The sequence below is a fragment of the Asterias rubens genome, chromosome 1, assembly GCF_902459465.1.
Source record: "Asterias rubens chromosome 1, eAstRub1.3, whole genome shotgun sequence".
Taxonomy (NCBI): domain Eukaryota; kingdom Metazoa; phylum Echinodermata; class Asteroidea; order Forcipulatida; family Asteriidae; genus Asterias; species Asterias rubens.
Window position 1 is genome coordinate 2,945,331 of NC_047062.1, and position 22,725 is coordinate 2,968,055.

General features: G+C 38.7%; 2 protein-coding genes across 2 annotated transcripts; one reads left to right on the plus strand and one right to left on the minus strand.

The window, feature by feature from the left end:
- The first annotated feature begins 305 nt into the window (after window positions 1–305).
- LOC117299828 (cleft lip and palate transmembrane protein 1 homolog) lies at window positions 306–12,398 on the plus strand. The gene is made up of 14 exons (XM_033783375.1): window positions 306–401; window positions 2,603–2,812; window positions 3,899–4,057; window positions 4,442–4,559; window positions 5,159–5,244; window positions 5,982–6,102; window positions 6,408–6,507; window positions 6,993–7,137; window positions 7,438–7,531; window positions 8,558–8,748; window positions 9,704–9,796; window positions 10,319–10,454; window positions 10,987–11,154; window positions 12,130–12,398. The coding sequence occupies exons 1-14, from the start codon at window positions 306–308 to the stop codon at window positions 12,318–12,320; spliced, it is 1,908 nt and encodes a 635-aa protein (XP_033639266.1). The 3' UTR covers window positions 12,321–12,398.
- Window positions 12,399–17,006: 4,608 nt separating this feature from the next.
- LOC117293945 (Rieske domain-containing protein-like) lies at window positions 17,007–22,581 on the minus strand. The gene is made up of 5 exons (XM_033776448.1): window positions 22,516–22,581; window positions 21,441–21,637; window positions 20,748–20,782; window positions 19,983–20,070; window positions 17,007–19,010 (listed from the first exon to the last, which is right to left on the minus strand). Exons 2-5 carry the CDS (start codon window positions 21,619–21,621, stop codon window positions 18,835–18,837), a joined length of 480 nt encoding a protein of 159 aa, XP_033632339.1. The 5' UTR covers window positions 21,622–21,637; window positions 22,516–22,581; the 3' UTR covers window positions 17,007–18,834.
- Between the last annotated feature and the right edge of the window lie 144 nt (window positions 22,582–22,725).

Here is a 22,725-nt window from a genome sequence, read left to right on the forward strand (position 1 = left end):
ATATAACCACCCCTTCTCTTTTCCCCCCACTGTCTGTCACAAGTCAATTGGTGCGTTCGTTCAGCTGCCCTGGGTCGACCCCGGTGTGTGGCGGTTTTTTTTTGTTCCAGGACGAGTGTGTGCAGATAATTACCCACGTTCGTCCTGGTCAAAAAAAAAGCCACGCACCGGGGTCGACCCAGGGGAGCTAAACGAACGCACCAAAAATCTTCCAGTTGAGGGCGTGCGTAAGTTTATTTCTATTTTAAGGAATTATCTGACGTCATCATCGTGACTTGAATATTCATGTAATCCTAAATTTCAACATGGCGGACAACACAGCTGTAGCAGAATCGGCTTCAGCCAGTGGAGGTGATTTGGTCCCAAGCGATTCTGCAGTGGCCGAGAATCAAAATGGACAGGTAGCCTTATTGTTAAGATATGACGGAACACATATGTGTTCTTTTGAATAGATTCAAGATCTTTTTAGGGGTAGAAAAGTAAATTTTAAATGCAAATGAATTACCGAAAACGACTCGATAAAACTGCATGATGATCAATGCATTGTCATGTGTGCGTGCGGGCGGCATGTGCGTGTGCCTGCCCGCATAATGAACGGGTTTAGTTCAAGTTCTACTCTGCTGGGAGTAATTGCAGAATTTGGGATCATTGACCAGTTCCAGATCGCTTCGAGTTTGCAATGACCACACGTCTTCTCATATTACCAATTTCTGTTGATGTAAATTAAAATTGCAATAACATCAAAAATACCCCCCCGGCCCCATCCCCCGGCCCCACCCCAGAGTTATATTATAAATAAAAGTGCTAAACACCATCACATAAGAAATATTGTTGTGCCCAATTCTCACCTTTCAAATTTCAAGTTTGAAAGCCAGGGCGAAAAACAGTTGAGAATAAGGGAATCAATGTGTGGGGAAGAGGTTTTCAACTACTACGTGGTTTAAACCCGCGCCGAGGCCTGGACTTGATCATTTTACGGAGACGAAGTCAAGGTAAATTATCAAGAACCAGGCCTTGGCGGGTTTAAACCACTAGTTGAAAACCAATTCAACACACTTTGATTCCCATTCATAAATACCTTTTCGGTCAAAAAACGTCAACACTTCTTGGAAAAAAAAGGTAAAATAAATGCAAAAATTGTAATTCTTCAATGATTTTTTTCAACACAACACCCCTCCAGCTATGAAATGGTAAGGCCCTCGGGTAAACAACTCCTTATAAGGAGATGATGTGCGCGTCGCGCGTATCGCGTGATGTGGCAGAACTGTCAGCCGTTGCTCTCAAATGCTCTCAACCAATAGGAATGAAGAAACTGTCTTACAAGCGCTGGTCCAAGCGCGCATGTCACGCCCATGTTATAACACTTTTTACTGGTGTTATATCATCCGTTCAAACAACCCCTCGTGATGCCCTCTCGACCAATCAGAATTGATAGACTGTCAGATATTTATGAATGTATATTATAACTATATTAGAAATATTTACTATGATAAGGCCACATAACAAAAAATTGTTGATCGTTCTTTTTTTTTTTCGGATAGGGGAGGGAGGGAGTTTTTTTTGTTTTTTTGTTTTTTTTTTATATAAATTTTTGTTGACATGCCAAATATGAAATCTAGAAAAAAGAAATCATCACAATCAATATAAAACAGAGGGTTTAACAAATTTAACTCCTAGATGACATTTTCTGTCAACTTTTTCAAACAACTAAGCATAGTGTAGCCCAAGTAAATATTTAAAGAATTGTTCTTGCTTTAAACATCTTTTCAAACCTGTACATTTTGAAAAAAATATCAGCTGAAAAGGTTGGGGTTTTTTTTTTTTTTTGTGGTCTAATACTGACCTGAGCAGTCATCCTGTGCCTGTGTCCCCCCCAACTCTAAAAAAAAATATATTAAAAAAAAACCAAGACAAACAAACTGACTTTGGTAATTTTATCTCCTCAAAACTAACCACAGTGTGTTTTTTTTTAGGAGATAAAATTACCAAAATAAGTTTGTTTGTTAGTTTGTTTTGTTTTGTTTTGCTTTGGGTTGGGGTTTTTTTTTTTTGGGGGGGGGGGGCATAATCATAATTTAGTCTTGTGAGTGATGCAGGATATATAAAAAAACGTAAGTGGGTGCCTCATGGCGATTTCCTTTCTTTGCTCATGACATAGGGTGCAGGCCAAAACAAAATTGCAGAAAATCTTTATGCCAACTTGTGTAATACATTTAGTGTAAGCGCAGAACTATAATAATAATAATAATAATAAAACAGTATTTATAAAGTGCCAAATTGCCAAAGGATACAAGGCGCTGAGAAGGAAAGAAGAGGGAAAAAGACAGAACAAAGATAAAGATGACCAGCTACGAAGAGGCAAAAAGGTGGGTTTTGAGAGCACGTTTGAAGGCTGGGACACTGTTTGAGCTTCTGGTAAGGGTAGGTAGAGAATTCCATAGTCGGGGAGCAGCAATTGAAAATGCCCTATCACCTGCTTCCGTTAAGTGCTGATTCTTTGCTTATGGGGATGATAAGCAGAGCCATAAAATTGGGCCCTGTCTGTGCTTGTGTTAATTATTAAAGCTTGAATATCTCTTAACTTTTTGCTCTATTATAACAGGCTGGTGCACAGGAGCAGGCACCTCCTCCCCAACAGAGCACATGGCAAACCGTCAAAGGTATGGCCTTCCGTGTCTTTGTTTTCTACATGGTTATGAGCTTCTTCCGCAAGTCCGCAGCTCCTGCTGAGAACACAACCACCACAGAGGACGGTAAAGCTGTAGTCAGTTCCAAGTTGGCCGGTAATCTCTTCCCAAAGGGGATGGCAATGGTATGTATACATCCTTGTGTTATCCCCCATCTTTGATGACGAACAATAGAAACATACAAACGCATACAATCACACCCGCAACTTGCAAAGCCCTCGACCAATGTCAGCTCTTCCTTTGTCATCAAAGATAGTGGTTTTGAGCTAGTGATGTTATGTGAAATCCACCTATTGTCCTGATAAAAGCAACTGCAAAGCTATTTACATATTTGTTTGGAGAGCTTGAATTAAAAACTTTGTTTTTCTCAAAAGAACTCGCTTGAGTCTGAAGGATTAGAACAGTCCATACTTGTGAAAGAGCCTAACAGAGGAATATTGAAGTCTACGATCAGGGTTGTAGCTAGTCCACCAAGGGGGAGCGGATCAACAATATTATTCATCATTGGGCAGTCATTGATGGAGTGCAGGCTTCAAGCATGATGCCAGGTTTCCAAACTGTTCATTTTATGGGGCCATGCAATAAGTTGAATGTCCTTTTGACTGTGATCTTTCTATGTGACATTTGATACTCCTTATCATTAGCTGTGTCTCAGATCAATGCACAGTGGGCAATATATTAGATTTATTTCAGGGGAAATCTATGCTGGGCAGCACAGTGTATTTTTGCTCAGAGTTCTGGGCGAGTCCTTAGCAGGCCCACCCAGCACTGCCCACTGTGGCTTTCTACGATGTGTGCTCAATTTGTCAAATTATTTTTCAATTCATTTTGCACTTGATAATGACCAAATGTACCCTTCCCCTGAGAGAGCTGACAATGGAAACACTGCTCTGCTAAAATCTCCATCGCTGTTATTGCCTAATTATTAAAACGATGAGTGGCATCCCCTTAATGTGATCCCCTGGCTGCCGCTTCCCAGGCTGTATTGTAATTTGGGTTTGATCCCTGGCTACACGGCGGTTAACAATTAGAGGGCTTCTGACTGGCACCCCAGAACAAAGATATTGACAAAATAGGAATAGGGCTAGTTACCTCAGTTGGTAGAGTGCCGGCACATTAATCTGGAGGTCGTTGGTTCAATTCCCACTCTAGTAAATTTGTCTTTGTTCAACCCCAAGTCATCTAATTATTATCGTTCTTCTTCTTCTAAGGATCTTCGTATTTACGTGACCGACCAAGAGAAGTTCACACAGTTCAATGAGAGTCAGTACATGTTTTGGGAGCTGACGGACCTGGAGTATGGGGACTGGTCTAGCGGTCCCAATGGGGACGGATCATACGAGTTAACAAACTTTGTGGAAGTATCGGAGGTAAGCTTGGGCAGTTATTACCAAGTAGTCACAATACCGCAATATAAACAAAACCGTAGCCTCTATTAAAAAAAGCTTATCTTTTAGGCCGTAAATAAAGAGAATACTAAGCCCAATCATCCATTACGAGCAGGGCCAAATTTCATAAAGTCTGTAAGCACAAAAACTTGCTAAGCATAGAGAAATATTGCTTAACAGAAACAGGTTACATTGTTGTGACTGACCCAGGCCTACCCCATTAATGTTTTTGAATCAGCTCTGCCTAATACACCCTCGCTGAGCATGTTCAGAGTCAAGTTTTTGTGATGCAGATATAATATTTGCGCAATATAAATGTAGAAATTATTCTTAATCTTGACTCTCTGTTGCTGTTTCTCATACCAGGAAGCAATGAACAATGGTTCCTTGTACATCCACATCTTCTTCACAAAGAACGGTTATTCCCCAGATCCAAGACAGAAAGGAAAGTTTGCCAAGAGATACACAGTCTCAATGAGTAAAAGTAAGTCACATCTGCACTGCTCTTTTGCCCAGAATTTTCATTTTAAGATCAAGATGTAATCTGGATTTCATGTGGAACTTATACCGAGTTCTTGATGTATATAATAATAATAAACAAGGTACGAATAATAATAGTTTAACATCTATTATATCATTGCGGTACATGCTGCCAAAACATAGGATTCGAACTGCCTCTAGCTGCCGGGCAACCTCGGTAGTCTAGTTGGTAAGACACTGCTCTAGAATTGCAAGGGTCGTGGGTTTGAAACCCACTCGAGTAACATGCCTGTGATATTTTTTCACAGGACTCGGGAAGTACTGAGTATACAGTGCTAACACACATCGGTGTATGGGTAAAAACCAAAATTAATATTCTTTATCCCCGATGCAAATTTAACATCTATTAAATAACAAAAACATTTAAGGTTTTAACGTTTTGCTTTGTACAGACATGGTATTCTTCTTTCTTTAATTTTTTTTTATATTTTTTGTTGACCATATGAAAAATAAATGGATTGCAATTTTTATGTACCATTTCAGATTTGCATTTTACTGTTATACAGTCTTCACTTATTGTTGTACATACGATTGTAATTTTAGGACTGAATCGATTCAAGAAACGTCATTTCACCAAAACAAAGAACCTACTGACAGGAGAGACTGAAGCCAGTCTAGAAGACCTTAAGGTACTTGTATGTTTTTATTTTAAATTTGACGTCACAATTTTAGGCGGCACACACACCATGGCCCAATTTCATAGAGCTGCTTAAAGACAGTGGACACTATTGGTAATTGTCAAAGAATAGCCTTCACAGTTGGTGTATCTCAACATATGCATAAAATAACAAACCTGTGAAAATTTGAGCTCAATCAGTCATCGAACTTGCGAGATAATAATGAAAGAAAAAAGCACCCTTGTCACACGAAGTTGTGTGCGTTTAGATGGTTGATTTCGAGACCTCAAGTTCTAAATCTGAGGTCTCGAAATCAAATTCATGGAAAATTACTTCTTTCTCGAAAACTATGGCACTTCAGAGGGAGCCGTTTCTCACAATGTTTTATACCATCAACATCTCACCATTACTCGTCACCAAGAAAGGTTTATGCGAATAATTATTTTGAGTAATTACTAATAGTGTCCACTGCCTTTAAGCAGAAAATATTACTTAACAGTGTCTTGCTTAGCAGAAATAAGCATGATATTAGTCAAAATCTGTGCTTAAGCAGCGCTATGAAATTTGGCCCATATATTTATGTACAATTGGATTTCTAAAATGGCACACCATGAACAGATAGTGGCCATGTCAGTTCAAAGGGTCAGTGTTTGGATAGTCAGTATATTGCATTATGTTTGCTTAAGGCAAAACCTGATAAGAAATGTTTGAGCAATCATAACTTCTTGAATGTGGTGTTGATTTTCCAGAGGGCAGAGGAAGAGGGTCCAACGCAGATTGTTTCCCACTGGCATCCCAATCTCACTGTTAACATTGTAGACGATCACACCCCATGGAGGGCTGGCAGTGTACCTTCGCCGCTGGATGAATGTAAGTAAAAGAAATAGTGTTTTGAATTCAGTAAGCCATTTTGAGATATACATGTAGTGGACACATTGTGCGCTGTTGGTTTAGGTACATCTTTCTGTATACACCTAATTCCTATTGTGTTTGCCATATCTCAAAATGACTAATTCACCCTGCAAAGATGGCAGCATATACCTTTAATTCCACCCAGATGTGGTTACTTTTGGCTTATAACACGACTGCAAGCTTCATTAGACTTTCGGCAAGCTTCATTAGTTTTAGTCTATGTATTCCAAACTTAATTTATCTTTTTTTTTTTCGTATCTCAGATGTCAAATTTCACGTGTCTGGTGATTACTACCCTATGGTTTATGTTAACGATTACTGGAACCTCAACAGTGATTACACACCCATCAATGAGTCGACTCCGTAAGTTATCTCTACTCTCTGGTCTGGTGGCTCGAAGGGATCTATCATGTCACTGCGACTAATAAAGGGAAAGAATGTTATAAAATGAGATTAAAAAAATAGGAATTTATTGTAAATACTGACATGGCACTAGCAGTGATAAAAATCAACCAATTTTTCATGTTCTTATGAACACGTTACTATTTTGAATGTAATTCTAAATGAAGCAGGTACTTCTAAATTTAAAACACATCTCAAAAACTCATCTATTTCAGAAATCATAGCTTTGGGCTTTGGTTGTCTTCATGTGTAAATAGCAGAGTCACAGGCGTGTCATTCTTGGCAGAAATTGCTCCATCCGTTATTATCCTTGTTATTATCATTGGATATCTCTGTGATTGTTGTATAAAATCCCCCCGATTGCAAGATGAAAATGTTGGCAGCACTGCGATAGAAATACCCTTTCAATGTGTGAATCGTCTTCTTTCATCTTTCCTTTCCTCAAGGCGCCTTCCTCTCACCCTGACCTACACACCCATCTCACTGTTCAAGCTTCAATTCTACGCTGCTCAGTCTATGCGTAATCAGTGGACGATGATCATGGGAGATGGCGGAGGTGGGGAGGACGATGATGAGCAAGACAGCTTAAAGGTAGGTGTCTCCACACAGTCTCCATTAAACCTGAATTGATTGATTTATCAACTAACTTCTGTAAGGCACCAGTCTATTTAGAAGTTATCCTCACTGTGGCTGTGTCCCAAAACGGAAACTTCATCTACAGCTATGGCTAATTCAGCGTGTCTGTCAGTGTTGAAGAATAAGCAGACGAGCGCGATCTAGCCGTAGCTGTAGCCGAAGTTGCTGTTTCAGACACGGACTCAGATTCATAAATACTTGTTTGTAGAATCCAAGATGTCATCGGTAATACTTGTTCTTGTTTTCACTGTACAGAGAGCTATGCTGGAGACCAACCCATATCTCTTGGGACTCACCTTCATCGTCTCTATCGTCCACAGTGTCTTTGAATTCCTGGCATTCAAAAATGGTAAGGAGTTCTTGTGTTCTTTAATCTTTTCTGTAAATTATTTGGGGTTGAACAAAGAAACATTTGTAAGAGCAACGACCCCGGATTAACATGCTGACACTCTTCCAACTGAGCTATCTAGCTCTATGTTGGTTGTCTCCCTATTATGTAAATATCTTTGATTTTTCGGGGGTGCCAGTCAGAAGCCATACAACCTTTCACTGCCGTGTAGCCAGGGATCACACCCAAGTTAACGATTCAACCTGGGAAGCGGCAGCCAAGGGGTCACCTTCAGAGGGTGCAACCTTTTTTTGTTAACTTACAATAGTTAAGTTTTATATTGAAAAGGCTCTTGTACAAATTGTGAAACTAAATTTCATAGGGTGCATTCGATTAGCTTCCCTGAGTTGACCCCCGACTGCCCCCGGGTACGTTCGAATAGCTTTGACGTCATTCCAGGTGCTCACCCGGGTCAGCCCTCAGTGCCCTGCTTGTGGAGCGGGTCACTTGGGGCTGGCCCGAGGTGCATGACGTCACCACGAGAGCGCTAGTTCGATCGTTCGATTAGCTCTTGTCAGGGGGGTCACTCGAATGAGCATCACGGGGAAGCTATTTGAACGCACCCATAGTGTCATCAGCGTTACGATTAACTTCAATAAACAAAATAATGAAAAGGAGAAGAAATACTCCCTTTCACATATAAAAGCTTCCTGTGAGACTTCAACATGTTAATATTGTAAATGCGATTTTTGTATATGAAACATATCTGTGAACAGTTGCTGTAAAGAAACATTTCAAGTTTCAGGTAACTCCATGTACATCGTGAAATCTCTCTTATGGGTTGTGGTATTGACAAGAAACCTGTGGTGTAAAAAAAACTGGGACATTTTGATCAGTGTGGACTTATCATCTTCAGGAAAAGAATTGTTTCAATTGACCACACTGAGAGGTAGTGAAATCACATAAACAAGGTGTATGCAAAACAAAACCCGGCATCAATCCACCACCAGCATCCGGTTTCAATACAATTCCCTTGATGCCTTACAGATATCCAGTTCTGGAATAACCGCAAGTCCCTTGAAGGCCTGTCTGTTCGCTCTGTGTTCTTCGGTGTGTTCCAGTCGCTGATTGTGCTTCTCTATATCATGGATAATGAGACCAACTTTGTCATCAAGGTCAGCGTGTTCATTGGTCTGATCATAGAGGGATGGAAGATCACCAAAGTTGTCAATGTCAAGGTGGGAGGCTATTTTTTGTCCTTGTTTGTTCGTTTTTTTTTGTTTGGTTTTTTTTTTTTTTTTGAGGGGGGTATTTTATTTTATTTTTGTAGACGATCTTCCCATCAAGGGAACTTGGCAAACTCCCACAAGTGGGTACAAACACCAAACTGACAACAGCCAATCTCTCTCACATGCTTGTATGCTTCATTTTTGAAAGGGCAAGGGCACCAAGACATTCTCCTTGTGACATTCCTATTAGGAAATTATAAATTTCTACTTGAGCACTTGAAGGGCACCAAGGCAATGACCAGGGGGCATGGAGGCAATTGCCTTTCTTGCCTCCGCGAAGTATTAGGCCTCCTCGCATACAAACATTGGTTAAATGCCCATGATTAAGAATTGCTCAAATCAAGAAATTGTGATTCAGTAACTAGATGACAATACTAATTGTAGTCATCGAAAAACCAGCGGTTAGCTTGGTAGGATTTGAACCCACAACCTTGGGATTGCAAGTCTTGCAGTCTAAATACTTGACCACAGAGATGCTAAAGTGTGTAGTCCTTCCAGTGTTTAGATAAACTTTCTTGAGATTAACACTGGGTCGACCACCAGACCCAAGACTAACGATTTTAGCTAAAACTTAAAACCCTACAAGTCCGGCGGGCTTGTGTTTTTGAAAAATAACACCTCACTGTATTTTTAATTTAAACTGAAAAATAAGATTAAATTATTTCAATTATAAAGAATGGAAGTATAACCCCTAAGAAAAATATGATAGACCTGTCTTAGTGCTTGTTCCAAAAGCGCTCAAATGTGAGTCTATAGATAGTTTTCTTCTCATTTTTGTTCCTGCTCCAGCATTACACCGAAACCAAAAGATACCGACTCAGCTCGCCAAGAACACAACAAAACCATATCTCATAACTTACACTGCATTCTAATTTATCGGCTGATTTGATTTTTATGTTGACAGTTTGACAGGGAGAATCCATACCTTGGATTCATCCCGATACGGTTTGAAGATAAATCCTCCTACACGCAGTCCTCTACTAAGAAATTTGACCAGGTGAGTAGTTAGATCTACAAATCAGGGGGACGAAATTAATCAAATTGGTAAAGTGGGACTTCCTCTGGTGACAACCCAAAGGTGTTGTTGAGGAAGGGGTTAGCGAGGGCTGCAACGACACCATGTACGTGGACTGCAAGCCAGGCCATACCTCTTTGGGCCCCCGTGCCCCCTTTCATTGCGCGGTCTTCTGCGTTCCAATCAACATGGAGTGGGGGATGGGGGACAAAATGTTTATTTGTCAGGGGGAAGTGGACATGGAAGGTTTATTGTAACATTGCAAATGGGTGGCCCAAGCATTTTGGCCGGGATTGTAGTATTAGTTGTTGCACCACCAACTGCTAGAGATATATTTCATGTGCATGGTGTGCACCCAAATCATCACCAGAAATAGAAATTTTATCAAATTACCACACTTCAGACAGAGAGTGCTCTCTTTAATGCTTGAAATTTCACACAAAACGCGTAAAAGAAATGTCATTTTGATTGATATGTAAAATAGTTGTGTGTTTTTTTCTGCAGATGGCGTTTAAGTATCTGTCTTGGTTATTATTTCCACTTCTTGCCGGATACTCAGTCTATTCAGTCATATATCAGGAACATAAAGGCTGGTACTCATTCGTCCTTAACATGCTCTATGGCTTCCTGCTTACATTTGGTGAGTAAACGTATGGCTGGTACTTTGCATTGCCTTCGTATCCAAACACATTGTTTACAAATATTGAATATATTGATACTTTCAGGGTTTCTCTTATTTTGTTCAGTGACTAGCCTGCTGGTCCAGTTAGCTTGTCAAGTCACAAGTCAACTACATGTTTCACTGGTTAATATTTTAAATGAAATAGGGATGCTTTTCAATCCTGAACTAGCCAGCCTGACTACAAGGAGTGAAGTTTGACTGATTCTCTGGTGTTTTAACTGCCATTTGGCCAGTTGACCACTGTTAAGCTGACTTAACAAAAAGCTGGCAAATGTTGGTTCTGTTGACGCTTTAATAAATAGAGAATCTGTTGATACTTTTTACAAAAATTGAATCTGTCTACACTTTTACAATTATTTAATCTGTCAACACTGAAATTAGAAATATCAAATTTGCCAATGTTTTCACAAAATCTGTTACAGATTTGTGCCACAGTGTCATGTTTGACAGACAAGGTTTCTTACCTATGTACACTGTTATTTCTCCACAGGTTTCATCATGATGACACCCCAGCTGTTCATTAACTACAAGATGAAATCAGTGGCTCACCTTCCATGGCGTATGCTCACCTACAAAGCTCTCAACACCTTCATAGATGATATCTTTGCCTTTGTTATTAAGATGCCGATGCTTTATCGTATTGGATGTTTACGTGATGGTGAGTCAACCCAGAGCTCTTACCAAACTCAGAATCTTATTTTCTTGCCTGCATTCATCGCACTCCATTAATAATCAACCCTTTTGAGAGACCATAGCGGCCACCAGGGGCTTGTACTAAAATGCCCATAGTCATAGGAGTTCCATGGGCATAAATAATAATAATAATAATAATAGTAATAATTGTGGCTTCTTATATAGCGCACATGTCCTTCACTCAGTGACGCTCCTGGTGCTGTAACGTACAGTATTTCCTGCAAGATGTACGACTACGTTTAAATTATGAGACCTAATCCTTAGATAACACCATGTAATGGTTTACCAGGTGCTGTTGTGCATTTTTTGCTGCCGATCAGATCAGGGACACCGGGGCAAACCCCCTTCTCTTTTTGATAAGTGCACTGAGTTCTTTTACATGCATTATACAACACATGGGACCAACCAACGGCTTTATGTCCATCCGAAGGACAAAGCAATGGTTAAGTGTCTTGCTTAAGGACACAAGTGTCATGGCTGGGGACTTGAACCCACACTCGGCTGATCAGAAACACCAGAGTTTGAATTTGGTGTCAAAGTAAAAGTCACGTCTGGATATGAAATTTTCCAATTTAGTATATGTAACATATGTAACATACCACATTGGAAAATTTGTACTATATTATAGTATCCCAAATTGTTGTAATCCTCACACTGATTTGCCTGTTAAACTTTTAAAACAATTTAAATCGCCCTTCCTAGTTTGGAAGATTTTAATGAATTTTGTACGGCTTTGGTTAAAACAGTCAGTTTTTGAAAAAAAATTCCAGATAATACCTTTGATTTCTTAGAAAGATTTTATGAACTTGGCGTCACCGCAATCCTTACTGGACTGTATAGCCACCTTGCAATATTGGTTGTTTTCTTTCTACTCAATAAAATCAACGTCATTAAAATTAAATTATTCATAAATGATATTTACATTTTTTATTCAAATCAGATGTGGTCTTCTTAATCTACGTCTACCAGCGCTACATCTATCCAGTAGATCTGAAACGAGTCAACGAATACGGCACTACGGGTGAAATGCACATAGATGCAGACACCAAGAAGCTTGGAAATACCCCGGGAGAGGATCCCAAAGCAATAACCGCCGCCCCGAAGACAGAGGAAGAAAAGAAGAAAGACTAAAACTGTCAATTTGGTACACAAAGGCTTGCAGGTTAAAGCCTAATAATAATCTACGCGTACAGGATGCGTCAAAATGAAGTTAATGATTTAAAATCAAAACAACAACCGACACCAACAAAAAAACAGTGAAGCATTCTTTCCTGCTTATCTGAAGAAAAAAAAGAAAAAAATTTCCAAGAGAAGTTATGTTTTAGTGAAAGCACTCATGTATGTAGCTGTCCATGGAATGTTAATGCTTGATTGGCTCTAAACATTTGAGTAAGTAGCAAAGGGTATAAAAAAGTATTCCGTGGACAGCTTGCAAAATGAGTACCTTTATTAAAATAGACAATGATTAGGAATGATCTATTTCTTTCATTCATTTTTTTTTCTAATGAGCAGTAGGAGAGAGTGCTTGTTAAATAAATGCTTTTCTGAACTTCTGAGTGTCATTTGTTTGTTTTGAAAAATGTCTCTAATCATAATAGATGTTAAATTTGCATCGGGGATAAAGAATATTAATTTTGGTTTTTACCCATACACCGATGTGTGTTAGCACTGTATACTCAGTACTTTCCCGAGTCCTGTGAAAAAATATCACAGGCATGTTACTCGGGTGGGACTCGAACCCTACCCAAGTAACATGCCTGTGATATTTTTTCACAGGACTCGGGGGAAAGTACTGAGTATACAGTGCTAACACACATCGGTGTATGGGTAAAAACCAAAATTAATATTCTCTAATCATGGTCAACTTCTATTTGACTCACCCTGTATTGGGGTGGGGTTTTCCTAATAAGCTATAATGGTAAAAGGTGTATTGTTTCTGTGTACTTGTGTATATGTTGTCTTGTAGTAATGTGGGTTAAGCCATGTGTGAATTGGTGGCTACGGTTATGGCTGTTGCTAAGTATGTTGCTATGGGTGTCCTATACTTCAACACATGTTTAAGTGAGGGTCATGAAGCCACTGCTGCAGCCGCATTTTGAACACGGCCTTTGTCAGTCTATTTCTTATATGCAAAAAATAATACCTGATTAAGTGTAATGTAATTGACAGGATTCTATCCTTGTGGCTGATGGCAGTCAAACATTGATAACAAACTACTTGATGCATGGCATCATTTTGCCGCTGTGTTCCCTGTTTGTATTGTAAATCAACGAGAGACCGGCAGCCAATTAAGGTTTTAAAGGCAGTGGACACTATTGGTAATTGTCAAAGACTAGCCTTCACAGTTGGTGTATCTCAACATATGCATAAAATAACTAACCTGTGAAAAATTGAGCTCAATCGGTCACGAAGTTGCGAGATAGTAATGAAAGAAGAAAAAAAACCTGGTCACACGAAGTTGTGTGCGTTTAGATGGTTGATTTCGAGACCTCAAGTTCTTAATCTGAGGTTTCGAAATCAAATTCGTGGAAAATTACTTCTTTCTCGAAAACTATGGCACTTCAGAGGGAGCCGTTTCTCACAATGTTTTATACCATCAACCTCTCCCCATTACTCGTCACCAAGAAAGGTTTTATGCTAATAATTATTTTGAGTAATTACCAATAGTGTCCACTGCCTTTAACACCTTTTTAGTTGGACAAATGAGACCAATGAGAACCACTCTGATTCAAAAATACATTTTTATTTGAGTTGTCACAAAACCCAAGTGGCTTTCCTGGGCGCAGTAATGCCTGGTCGCAGTATTATCATTTATCAGTAGGTGTTCATTTACAGATTTTCTTCAGAGACCTTGGGTTTGTATATCAATATAGATATACCTAATCACGACAGATTTTGATTATAAGTGTCCCAAAGCAAAACACATGGAGAACTGATGGGCTGTATGGTACCATGGAAGATTGTTTGTTTATTTGATCTTTTTTAGTTGACTGGAGGTGGGTGATGTATTGGCCTTGATTTTTCAAGACGAAACAACATGATCAGTTCACAGTTTGTTCATTCATTTTCTTGGATATTCCTGGGTTTTTTTAATAGATTTAAGTATGGTCATCTTTCACTTTAAAAACACTGACATCAAGTAAACTTAAAGATTACTTTTTTGTATTTTATGCTCTACTCTCTTTTGCCTATTTTGTTCCTATCTCCAGCAGTTGTTAACGGCAGTGGACACTATTGGTAATTGTTAAAGACTAGCCTCCACAGTTGATGTATCTCAACATACGCATAAAATAACAAACCTGTGAAAACTTGAGCTAAATCGGTCATCGAACTTGCGAGATAATAATGAAAGAAAAAAACACCCTTGTCACACAAAGTTGTGTGCGTTTAGATGCTTAATTTCGAGACCTCAAGTTCTAAATCTGAGGTCTCAAAATCAAATTTGTGGAAAATTACTTCTTTCTCGAAAACTATGGCACTTCAGAGGGAGCTGTTTCTCACAATGTTTTATACCATCAACCTCTCCCCATTACTCGTCACCGCGTAAATTACCAATAGTGTCCACTGCCTTTAAATTCCAGAATGAGATCAAAGTCTTCATCTATCTTTCATTTCTTCTCCCTAGAGTGTTGATGTTAACCATTGCTTCACAAACACCAGTTAATACGATTAGAAATGAGGCTTAAATGACCCCAAACCCAAGTAGCCAAGTGGCAAGTAAATTGCTTGTAAGAGTCGATCCCATTCTACGCTGCTGTAAATTTCATTGCACTCTATACACATTTAGTAAATATACTTCATTCCCGGTCCCCGGCAGAGTCCATAAAATGAAATAAAAACTCCAAGGAGCAATTATAGTTAAGTGTAAAGTGACAGAACCAAGATTCAACTCGCATTATGATACTTGCCCACGAATTCGGTGCACTATACTTCTCAGCCATGATACGTTATAATAGGCTCCTTCTTAACTCTAACAAAATCCAACACCATATTTTACCTCAACATCCAAACTGTTGGACTCTGATGATGGTGTTGCTGTTCCCATGAAAAGCACTCCGCAGTCCGACAGAATCAAACAAAATGTGCACTTGGATTTTGATGGGTTAGGGGTGGTTAGAAATTAAAGAAAGAAAATGGCAGAATAACCTGACAGATACCAATTTGAGATGTAACCCGCATGTGTAGTGAATCCCCTAATTCGTCTTTATACCAGTCATTGTTACTTAATGTTGTGCTCAGGCATTTAGTATTTGTACGTCGTAGAACTATATGTTAATTGTAAAACATATCTGTAAAGTACATGGATTGTTTATAGCTATTTTACAATGATAAAATTAAAATTGTGTGATTTATCCCTACAGCATCATGTCAGATTGCAGAGCATAAATCCAATTCCATACAACTGCTCCGGCAAATAATATTTCTCTCTAAAGTTTATATGCTGAGCAGAAATAAGCCAGGAATCATCACACAACATTGTGATCAGTATCTGCTAAGCATCGTTTTGTAATTGCTTAGCATGTTGTATGCTCAGCAGCTCGTTGAAATGAGCCTTGGTTTGTTGGACTAGCATAATCAGGGAAAAGAGCTGTTTGGGTCTTCTTCTTTTTGTAGATATATGCAAGAAAAAATAAAAGATGAACTAGGAGTTTGCTGCTAGGCTGTTGTCTAGGGTGCTAAAAAAAATGGTGTACTCTCAGCTTGCCTTGGCTGTGCTGAAATGTGATCGGTTGCCAACGCTATGAATGCATTTAACAATGAGTGGAAAAAAACACAATGTACATGCAGCCCTCTGTATGCCCCGGACATGGTGGGGGAGAGGTGCTAAATCTGTTGATCATGCATAGTGTTATGGAGTGTCAATAATAGGTGCGCTGTGCGCTGTTTTGATGCACTGTCTACCGTTTCATATTATTATTATTATTATTATTATTATTATTATTATTATTATTATTATTATTATTATTATTATTATTAAGCATTTAGGTACGCTATTCATGGTAAAACCATATCACAGCGTTTACAAAGAGCAATAAATTAAACATTATACAAACAAACAACAATAGAACAAAACAAAAAAAATCATTTAGGAAAGAGGTAGGTTTTAAGAATCTTCTTAAACACATTCACTGTTTCAGCAGATTTAATATAGGAGGGAAGTTCATTCCACTCTTTAGCTGCTGAAACAGTGAATGTTCGATCTCCCGCCTCACTGTGAGTCATGGGAAAAGTAAGGCGAAATGGATCTGCATTGGAGCAAAGATTTGTACGCAAAGGTCGATACAACTGAATACATTCATTAAAATACACTGGTGCCTGAGTGTGAAAGAATTTGTAAACGAATAAAAGAATCTTAAATACAGCAAATATTTCATATCAGCAAATGTTCTGTTTTCCGAGGGTACACTATTTTAGACGCCATAAGGAATGACTTGGTTACAAGGGTGGTTACTGTTTTAACTTATAGCAGGCATGGTATTCTTCCTACTTAAAGCCATTGGACCCTTTCGGTTCAGAAAAAAAAAGAATTATTCACAGATTTACAAATAACTTACAGGGTTTACAGAAGGCAATGGTGAAAGACTTCTCTTGAAATATTGTTCCATGAAATGCTTTACTTTTTGAGAAAACAGCAAAACAATATAAATTCTCGTTAACGAGAATTACGGATTTATTTTAAACACGCCATGACACGGCGAAACGCGCGGAAACAAGGGTGGGGTTTTCCGTTGTTTTCTCCCGACTTCGATGACCGATTGAGCCTAAATTTTCACAGGCTTATTATTTGATATAGAAGTTGTGGTACACAAAGTGTGGGCCTTGGACAACACTGTTTACCGAAAGGGTCCAATGGCTTCAAGTCTGTTTTTGCATTTGGAAAAGTTAAAAACATTGCCTAAAAAGTCCTCTAACGCATACATGTAGGTCACCAATTGTACTTGATGAAATCTTCTTACCATTTTTCTGAACCCATATATCATGCCTGTTATAAAAAGTGGCCATTCTCTGATTTATTTCTATGACTGAAACTTAATGATCAGTGAAATTAAAATGCTTCCTGCTGAGGGACTCTTAAGTTCTGAATGCTGGTAATTAATTATATGATTTGTGTGTTGTGTGCTTGTATGGGAATGTATGTGAATTTGTAGTCTTTGGTTTTAGACATGGGTGCGTTATCGGTATTCGTAGGGCCACATTGCTGAATTCCAGGGCAAATCCTTCTCGTACAACTTGTGCATTCTCCTAAAGACAATTCAAGCAAGGTGTATTGTTCAAAACATCGTTGTGACTGCAATTCAGAACCAACACTTATTTGTTATATTGCCAGTGGGTTGGTTAGACTATTAAGCAATTTGCAAGTTACATTTATACAACTTCTGGTGCAATGACTTGCCAAGTCACACTGCTTTGGTTCGGGGCAAGCTTTTGTGTAGTTGCATACAAAAAAAGCAGTGGACACCTGAACGAATGTCTAAATGGCACATTGGTACCAGGGTTTGCTCATCCAAAGGCATACAAAAGCTTGCCCCGATACAATTCATCTGTCGACATCAACACAGTATTCTTTGCTGCACCATTTTGGACTTATTTTCTTTGCTTGTTGTGAAGGACACTATCATGTTAGGCATTGGCGTGCAGGTAGTCACGCGCCATATTTGAACATGCAAATTGACTCAAAAAATGTCAGGCCAGGCACTAGATAGACAGTAGCCAAATGTGACCTGAATGCAAGGGTTCAAAGTTATGTGTGTGTTTCGGACTGACCATGTCTATCAAACTGGAAACAAACATAACTGTTGTGTTTGTGTGCTGAAAATGTTTGAGTTGAACAAGTAAATGCTTAGCACTAGTTATGTCAGCTACACCTTGATTAACCATTCTAAGCTTCTAGCAAAACACACATTTATTTCCATAACAAACCACCAAGAAACTCGTACAAAGACAAATTTGATTTTGTAATTTGTTTTTGTTTTTCCAATCTCCCTGCACAGGTACAAACTACAAAGCTATTTAAAAATGTTAAGTTTATAAAAGAAGATATACCCGTAACATATAAATACAACTATCTGAGATACACACTTTTTATTTTTAAAAATGCTAACCGTTTAGACATATTTATAACAATTGAGGGGCTAAAATCATTCTTACTTGCTGCTGAGAAGCTGAATTGCAAAAACTACAGCATGGTTAAGTGTAAAGCATGTAAGGACGCCTTTGCCAACAAGTGTTAGGTGAAATGGTAAAACCTAAATTACATTATAGCAAGAGGTGTTTTATAAACCTTATTAAATAACACCCAAGCAGATCCTTGACATTTGATTGGAGGATTGTCCGTCACATGATAGCAAATAAAAGTACTACATCACTCACCGTGCATCTTTTGTACCATTCACCATGCATTTTTCGTTCCATCCGAAGAAAAATATGGAATGTTCCATTCAACTCGGCTCCGCCTCGTTGAATAGAACATTCCATCTTTCAACTCATGAACATATTCGCACCATTGCACTCATAAACAATCATTATTTGTATGTTATTTCCTATCAGCTAGCATAAATAATTTTAATTTACTCTTTTAGCAATAGCAATTGCACATATCAAAAATTATATCAATTCAATTTAGACCTCCAGTAATTGGCAATCGTTAACTTGGATCCATCATATCTCGATATTTCTTGGAATAATAGTGATCAGACTCCAGTTCTGTCTTGGATGTTGACAGTTTGACGTAGACTGTTTGACCTCTGACCTCAATGTGGTGGGTTCGCTGCTTGACCCCCTTTGACTTCCAGCAGGGGGGTTTCTTTCTATCATGTGGGTCTGGGGGGGGAAAGAGTGTAATGAAAAGTACAAATGGTTAAAAGTTTATTTAAAGGTAGTGGACACTATTGGTAATTACTCAAAAAATAATTATCAGCATAAAACCTCACTTGGTAACGAGTAATGGGGAGAGGTTGATAGTATAAAACATTGTGAGAAACGGCTCCCTCTGAAGTAACGTAATTTTTGAGAAAGAAGTAATTTTCCACAAATTTGATTTCAAGACCTCAAGTTCACAATTTGAGGTCTCAAAATCAAGCATCTGAAAGCACACAACTTTGTGTGACAAGGAACGACCAATCGAGCTCAAATTTTCACAGGTTTGTTATTTTATGCATATGTTGAGATACACCAAGTGGGAAGACTGGTCTTTGACAATTACCAATAGTGTCCAATATCTTTAAACTGGTCTTTTAGCTGATCTTTTCTAGCAAGTGCAAGTGCTGCTGAACTGACTGTATAACATTGCTGGGACGCTGGCAGCGCAAGGTTTTGTACGAAATGACATGGAAAAACTGTCATATTTTGAATTTTTTATGTGACTTGAGTGTCTTTCTCAAAAATTTACACAATTTCCCTGACAGGGCAGCTTGACAAACTGATGTAAAATACTTGTTGAGTAATTGAAACTAAACAGAAAGTGAATACTGAAATTCTGTCTCAAAAACCTTGCTGATGTAACACTTCTTACACCTCACAGTAAAGTTTCTTACCAGACTAAGGTTACCAGCCAACCATGTAACATGTATAATTCTCAACTGGTACTCTGGAAATTTTGTGCTAAGCAAAAAACTCAGTAGCAATATTTTCTGCTTAAGCAGCTCTATGGAGTAGGGCCCAGCTCTTTGAATAGGGCCCTGCTCTATACATTTACAAGACTTGAACCAGTGGGCCACACACTTCAGGGACAAACCTGGAGTACATTCTTTGGAATGACAACGGAGCAGATTGATTACTATCTAAGGCTCTTACCGATGGACTGATAGAATCCCTCGCCTGACCCTAAGCTGATCTTGTACTTATGCCACGGACACACGACGCAACTTACTCCATTTACTTCCTACAAAAAAGATACAAGATGGTTTGATTATTTCAAATTCAGTTTGGTTTCAGAGAAAGTGTCACATACTTAGAAATGTACATGTAACTGTTCATGATTATTTTACCATCTTTTTATTAATATTGGTAAGACTAAAGAAATAATTGTTCACAGATTTGCACATAATATAGTTTACACACCAGTGTATCGACGGGTTCGACAACCCTATGTTGAGGTATGGTTTTTTTTCATGTGTGGAGATGGCAAGTGCAATAGACTAAATAGAAGTAGATTCAAAAGTTGGCTTTTGAAGATCGCTCATACTGATAGGGGCTGTACCTTATATTCTCGGGTATTCATTTTCAGGGAAGATTAATAGAAGAAAAAAATATTTAAAAAAAATCACTGATGACGTGCCAGGGCTTCATTTCAAAGAGAGATTGCAAGCCTCCAACCAACGGCACCCACAGCAATTGCCGTGGTACCCTGTTCTTTTGCCATGTGGTGCCCTGTGCAAAGTTCAAATACAAACTTACGTCTTCCCTATAGAATTTGCCACTCACCAGGTGAAATAGCTGTGCCGCTTCAAGATCGAAGTTCAAGGACTCGGATTGGACTGATAATTTGTCTTAAGATGATTCTTAGTGTTTTGTGAAAACTAGACAGTAATTTCCTGACTCAAAGAAACTAAAACCAACCTCAATATTTCCAACATCCAGTGGTCCTCCGGCATCTGTTGGAGTAAATCAAACAAGAAGTATATCAAAGAATATAGGAGGGAATATTCATTTCTTTTGACTGTCATCTGTCGCCCCATCACTGAAGATGGTCAGGGCACAATAATCTAAATTTGCTTTTTTGAGAAAATTACCATGTGGCACTTATGCAAATATCCCTCCTTATTGTTTTTCAAACTTACAAAAGTTTCTAAAGGCATTGGTTTCAGTCCCTATCTGACTGAGGGGTTTTCCCTGAATAATTCTGTGGTTTTGGGATCTGATATCTAAAACTTCAACTTCCTTCCTCGTCTTATCTCCATGGGGTTCTTGGCTAAGTAGTGCAGTGATTAAGTTCACTTTTCTTAAAGTCCTTGGCTTCACAACCCAAATTATTAAACAAAATGAAATGAAACAAAATGATCTGGACACCGTAATGTATTCTTCCTTGAATGGTATTTGAACTTGCAAGCACTATTTCATGAAGTTCCAGAGCAGACAAAAACGCTGTCCAACTCCAGGCAGTAGTAAACTGCACTTTCTCTTATCTCCACAATTAATCCTACAATCTCATTAGCATCTTACAGATCCTCATCCAGATGATGAGGACTATAATCAGAATAAAAACCATGTCTGGCATTCCAGATCTTAGAAACCCATCTACATTATACTCACGGTAGCAATGGAAATCCAAGACATAAAACCTGCCATCTTGAAAGAAGATTGTGACCTTCCTGTCCGATACCTCCAACGTTTTCCTTCTCTTCTCCTTCAATTCTGCCTCTTTTCCCACGGCAACCCATTCCAAGGATTCAGATGTAGACTGAGATAAGATTGATGATGCTTCATCCATCATTACCGATATCCCAAATCTGTCAAGTGAATAATTGGGGGAAATTCTTGGTCGTTATTCTTGCTGGAGGTGAACTAGCCCACTTGTTTGGCCAAGTCTAGCTGAATCTAGGATCCAGCTAGCCTTTGCCACACGAAAAAACAAGCGGGGCTAGAGGGTGAACATGGGTTTGGAGAGCTTTTCATCAGAGGGGGATGGGGGGCTGTCATTGGCAATGTTCCCTTATTGTGAAGTTTTATCAAGGGTTTTTATTGCATACTGCGAAATACATTTGTTGTGCCTATAGTTTCTTTTTAAAATGCTTTCTCATCAGTACGCAGCAGCAGTGTCTGCCATTGTTCCAATGTTGTTGGTAACTTGATAATGCATGCATATCTGCTCTGAAAAACCCAAAAGTTTCTATTTTTACCCCCTGTGGGCGTCGATTTCATAAAAAAAATCTGTTCTTGTAAATAATAGAAACTCGCAAATTTGAGAAGATCTGTATTATTTGAAGAACTTGTAAAAGCAGGGTCCACCTTAAAATCAATTGTTAAATGTACTCACTGTGCTGTGGGCTTGTGAATCGAATTGGGCATGGGCAACCCAGAAAACTTACACCAGTTACTTCATAAACTAACGTACACGATAACTTGTTGTTCATTATCTTTAGAGTCAACAGTTATCCATTGTTGGAACGTGGCTTATTAAAAACTATTATAAGTAACTTTCAGTATCCTGTGTCGGCACTTTTTCATTTGTATGAAATAAAATAAAACAAAAAAGTCAACACGATCAGTCAGATATGAGATAGGGCATACTCCTTTTTGTGAAAATAAGTGAACAAAGTGGTGGGAAATTTATCTCAACTGTACTAAAGTGAAACAATTGAACAATATATCTAATGTCCACACAAACCATTCACTGCGTGGATTTGTTTACTGCCGCGGCCATGTTACTTCCGCATAATTTTCGCGCGACAACCCTACATTTGGCGCAAAAGCCCTTTAAACTTGCGCCCTCATCGTCGACTTAAATTTATTTCAACGACTGTTTTATGAAAATTGTGCATTGCACATGCAACGTTTAAGACAATAGTTAATTCTTCCAATCATGATGCATCTTGTT

Coding starts and splice junctions, on each gene's coding strand:
- LOC117299828 (XM_033783375.1), top strand. CDS start 306: ATGGCGGACAACACAGCTGTAGCAGAATCGGCTTCAGCCAGTGGAGGT. Junction 7,138..7,437: donor ATGAGCAAGACAGCTTAAAG/GTAGGTGTCTCC, acceptor TTCACTGTACAG/AGAGCTATGCTGGAGACCAA. Junction 7,532..8,557: donor ATTCCTGGCATTCAAAAATG/GTAAGGAGTTCT, acceptor GATGCCTTACAG/ATATCCAGTTCTGGAATAAC.
- LOC117293945 (XM_033776448.1), bottom strand. CDS start 21,621: ATGATGGATGAAGCATCATCAATCTTATCTCAGTCTACATCTGAATCC. Junction 20,783..21,440: donor CTTGGATTTCCATTGCTACC/GTGAGTATAATG, acceptor TTACTCCAACAG/ATGCCGGAGGACCACTGGAT. Junction 19,011..19,982: donor GGGATTCTATCAGTCCATCG/GTAAGAGCCTTA, acceptor TTCCCCCCCCAG/ACCCACATGATAGAAAGAAA.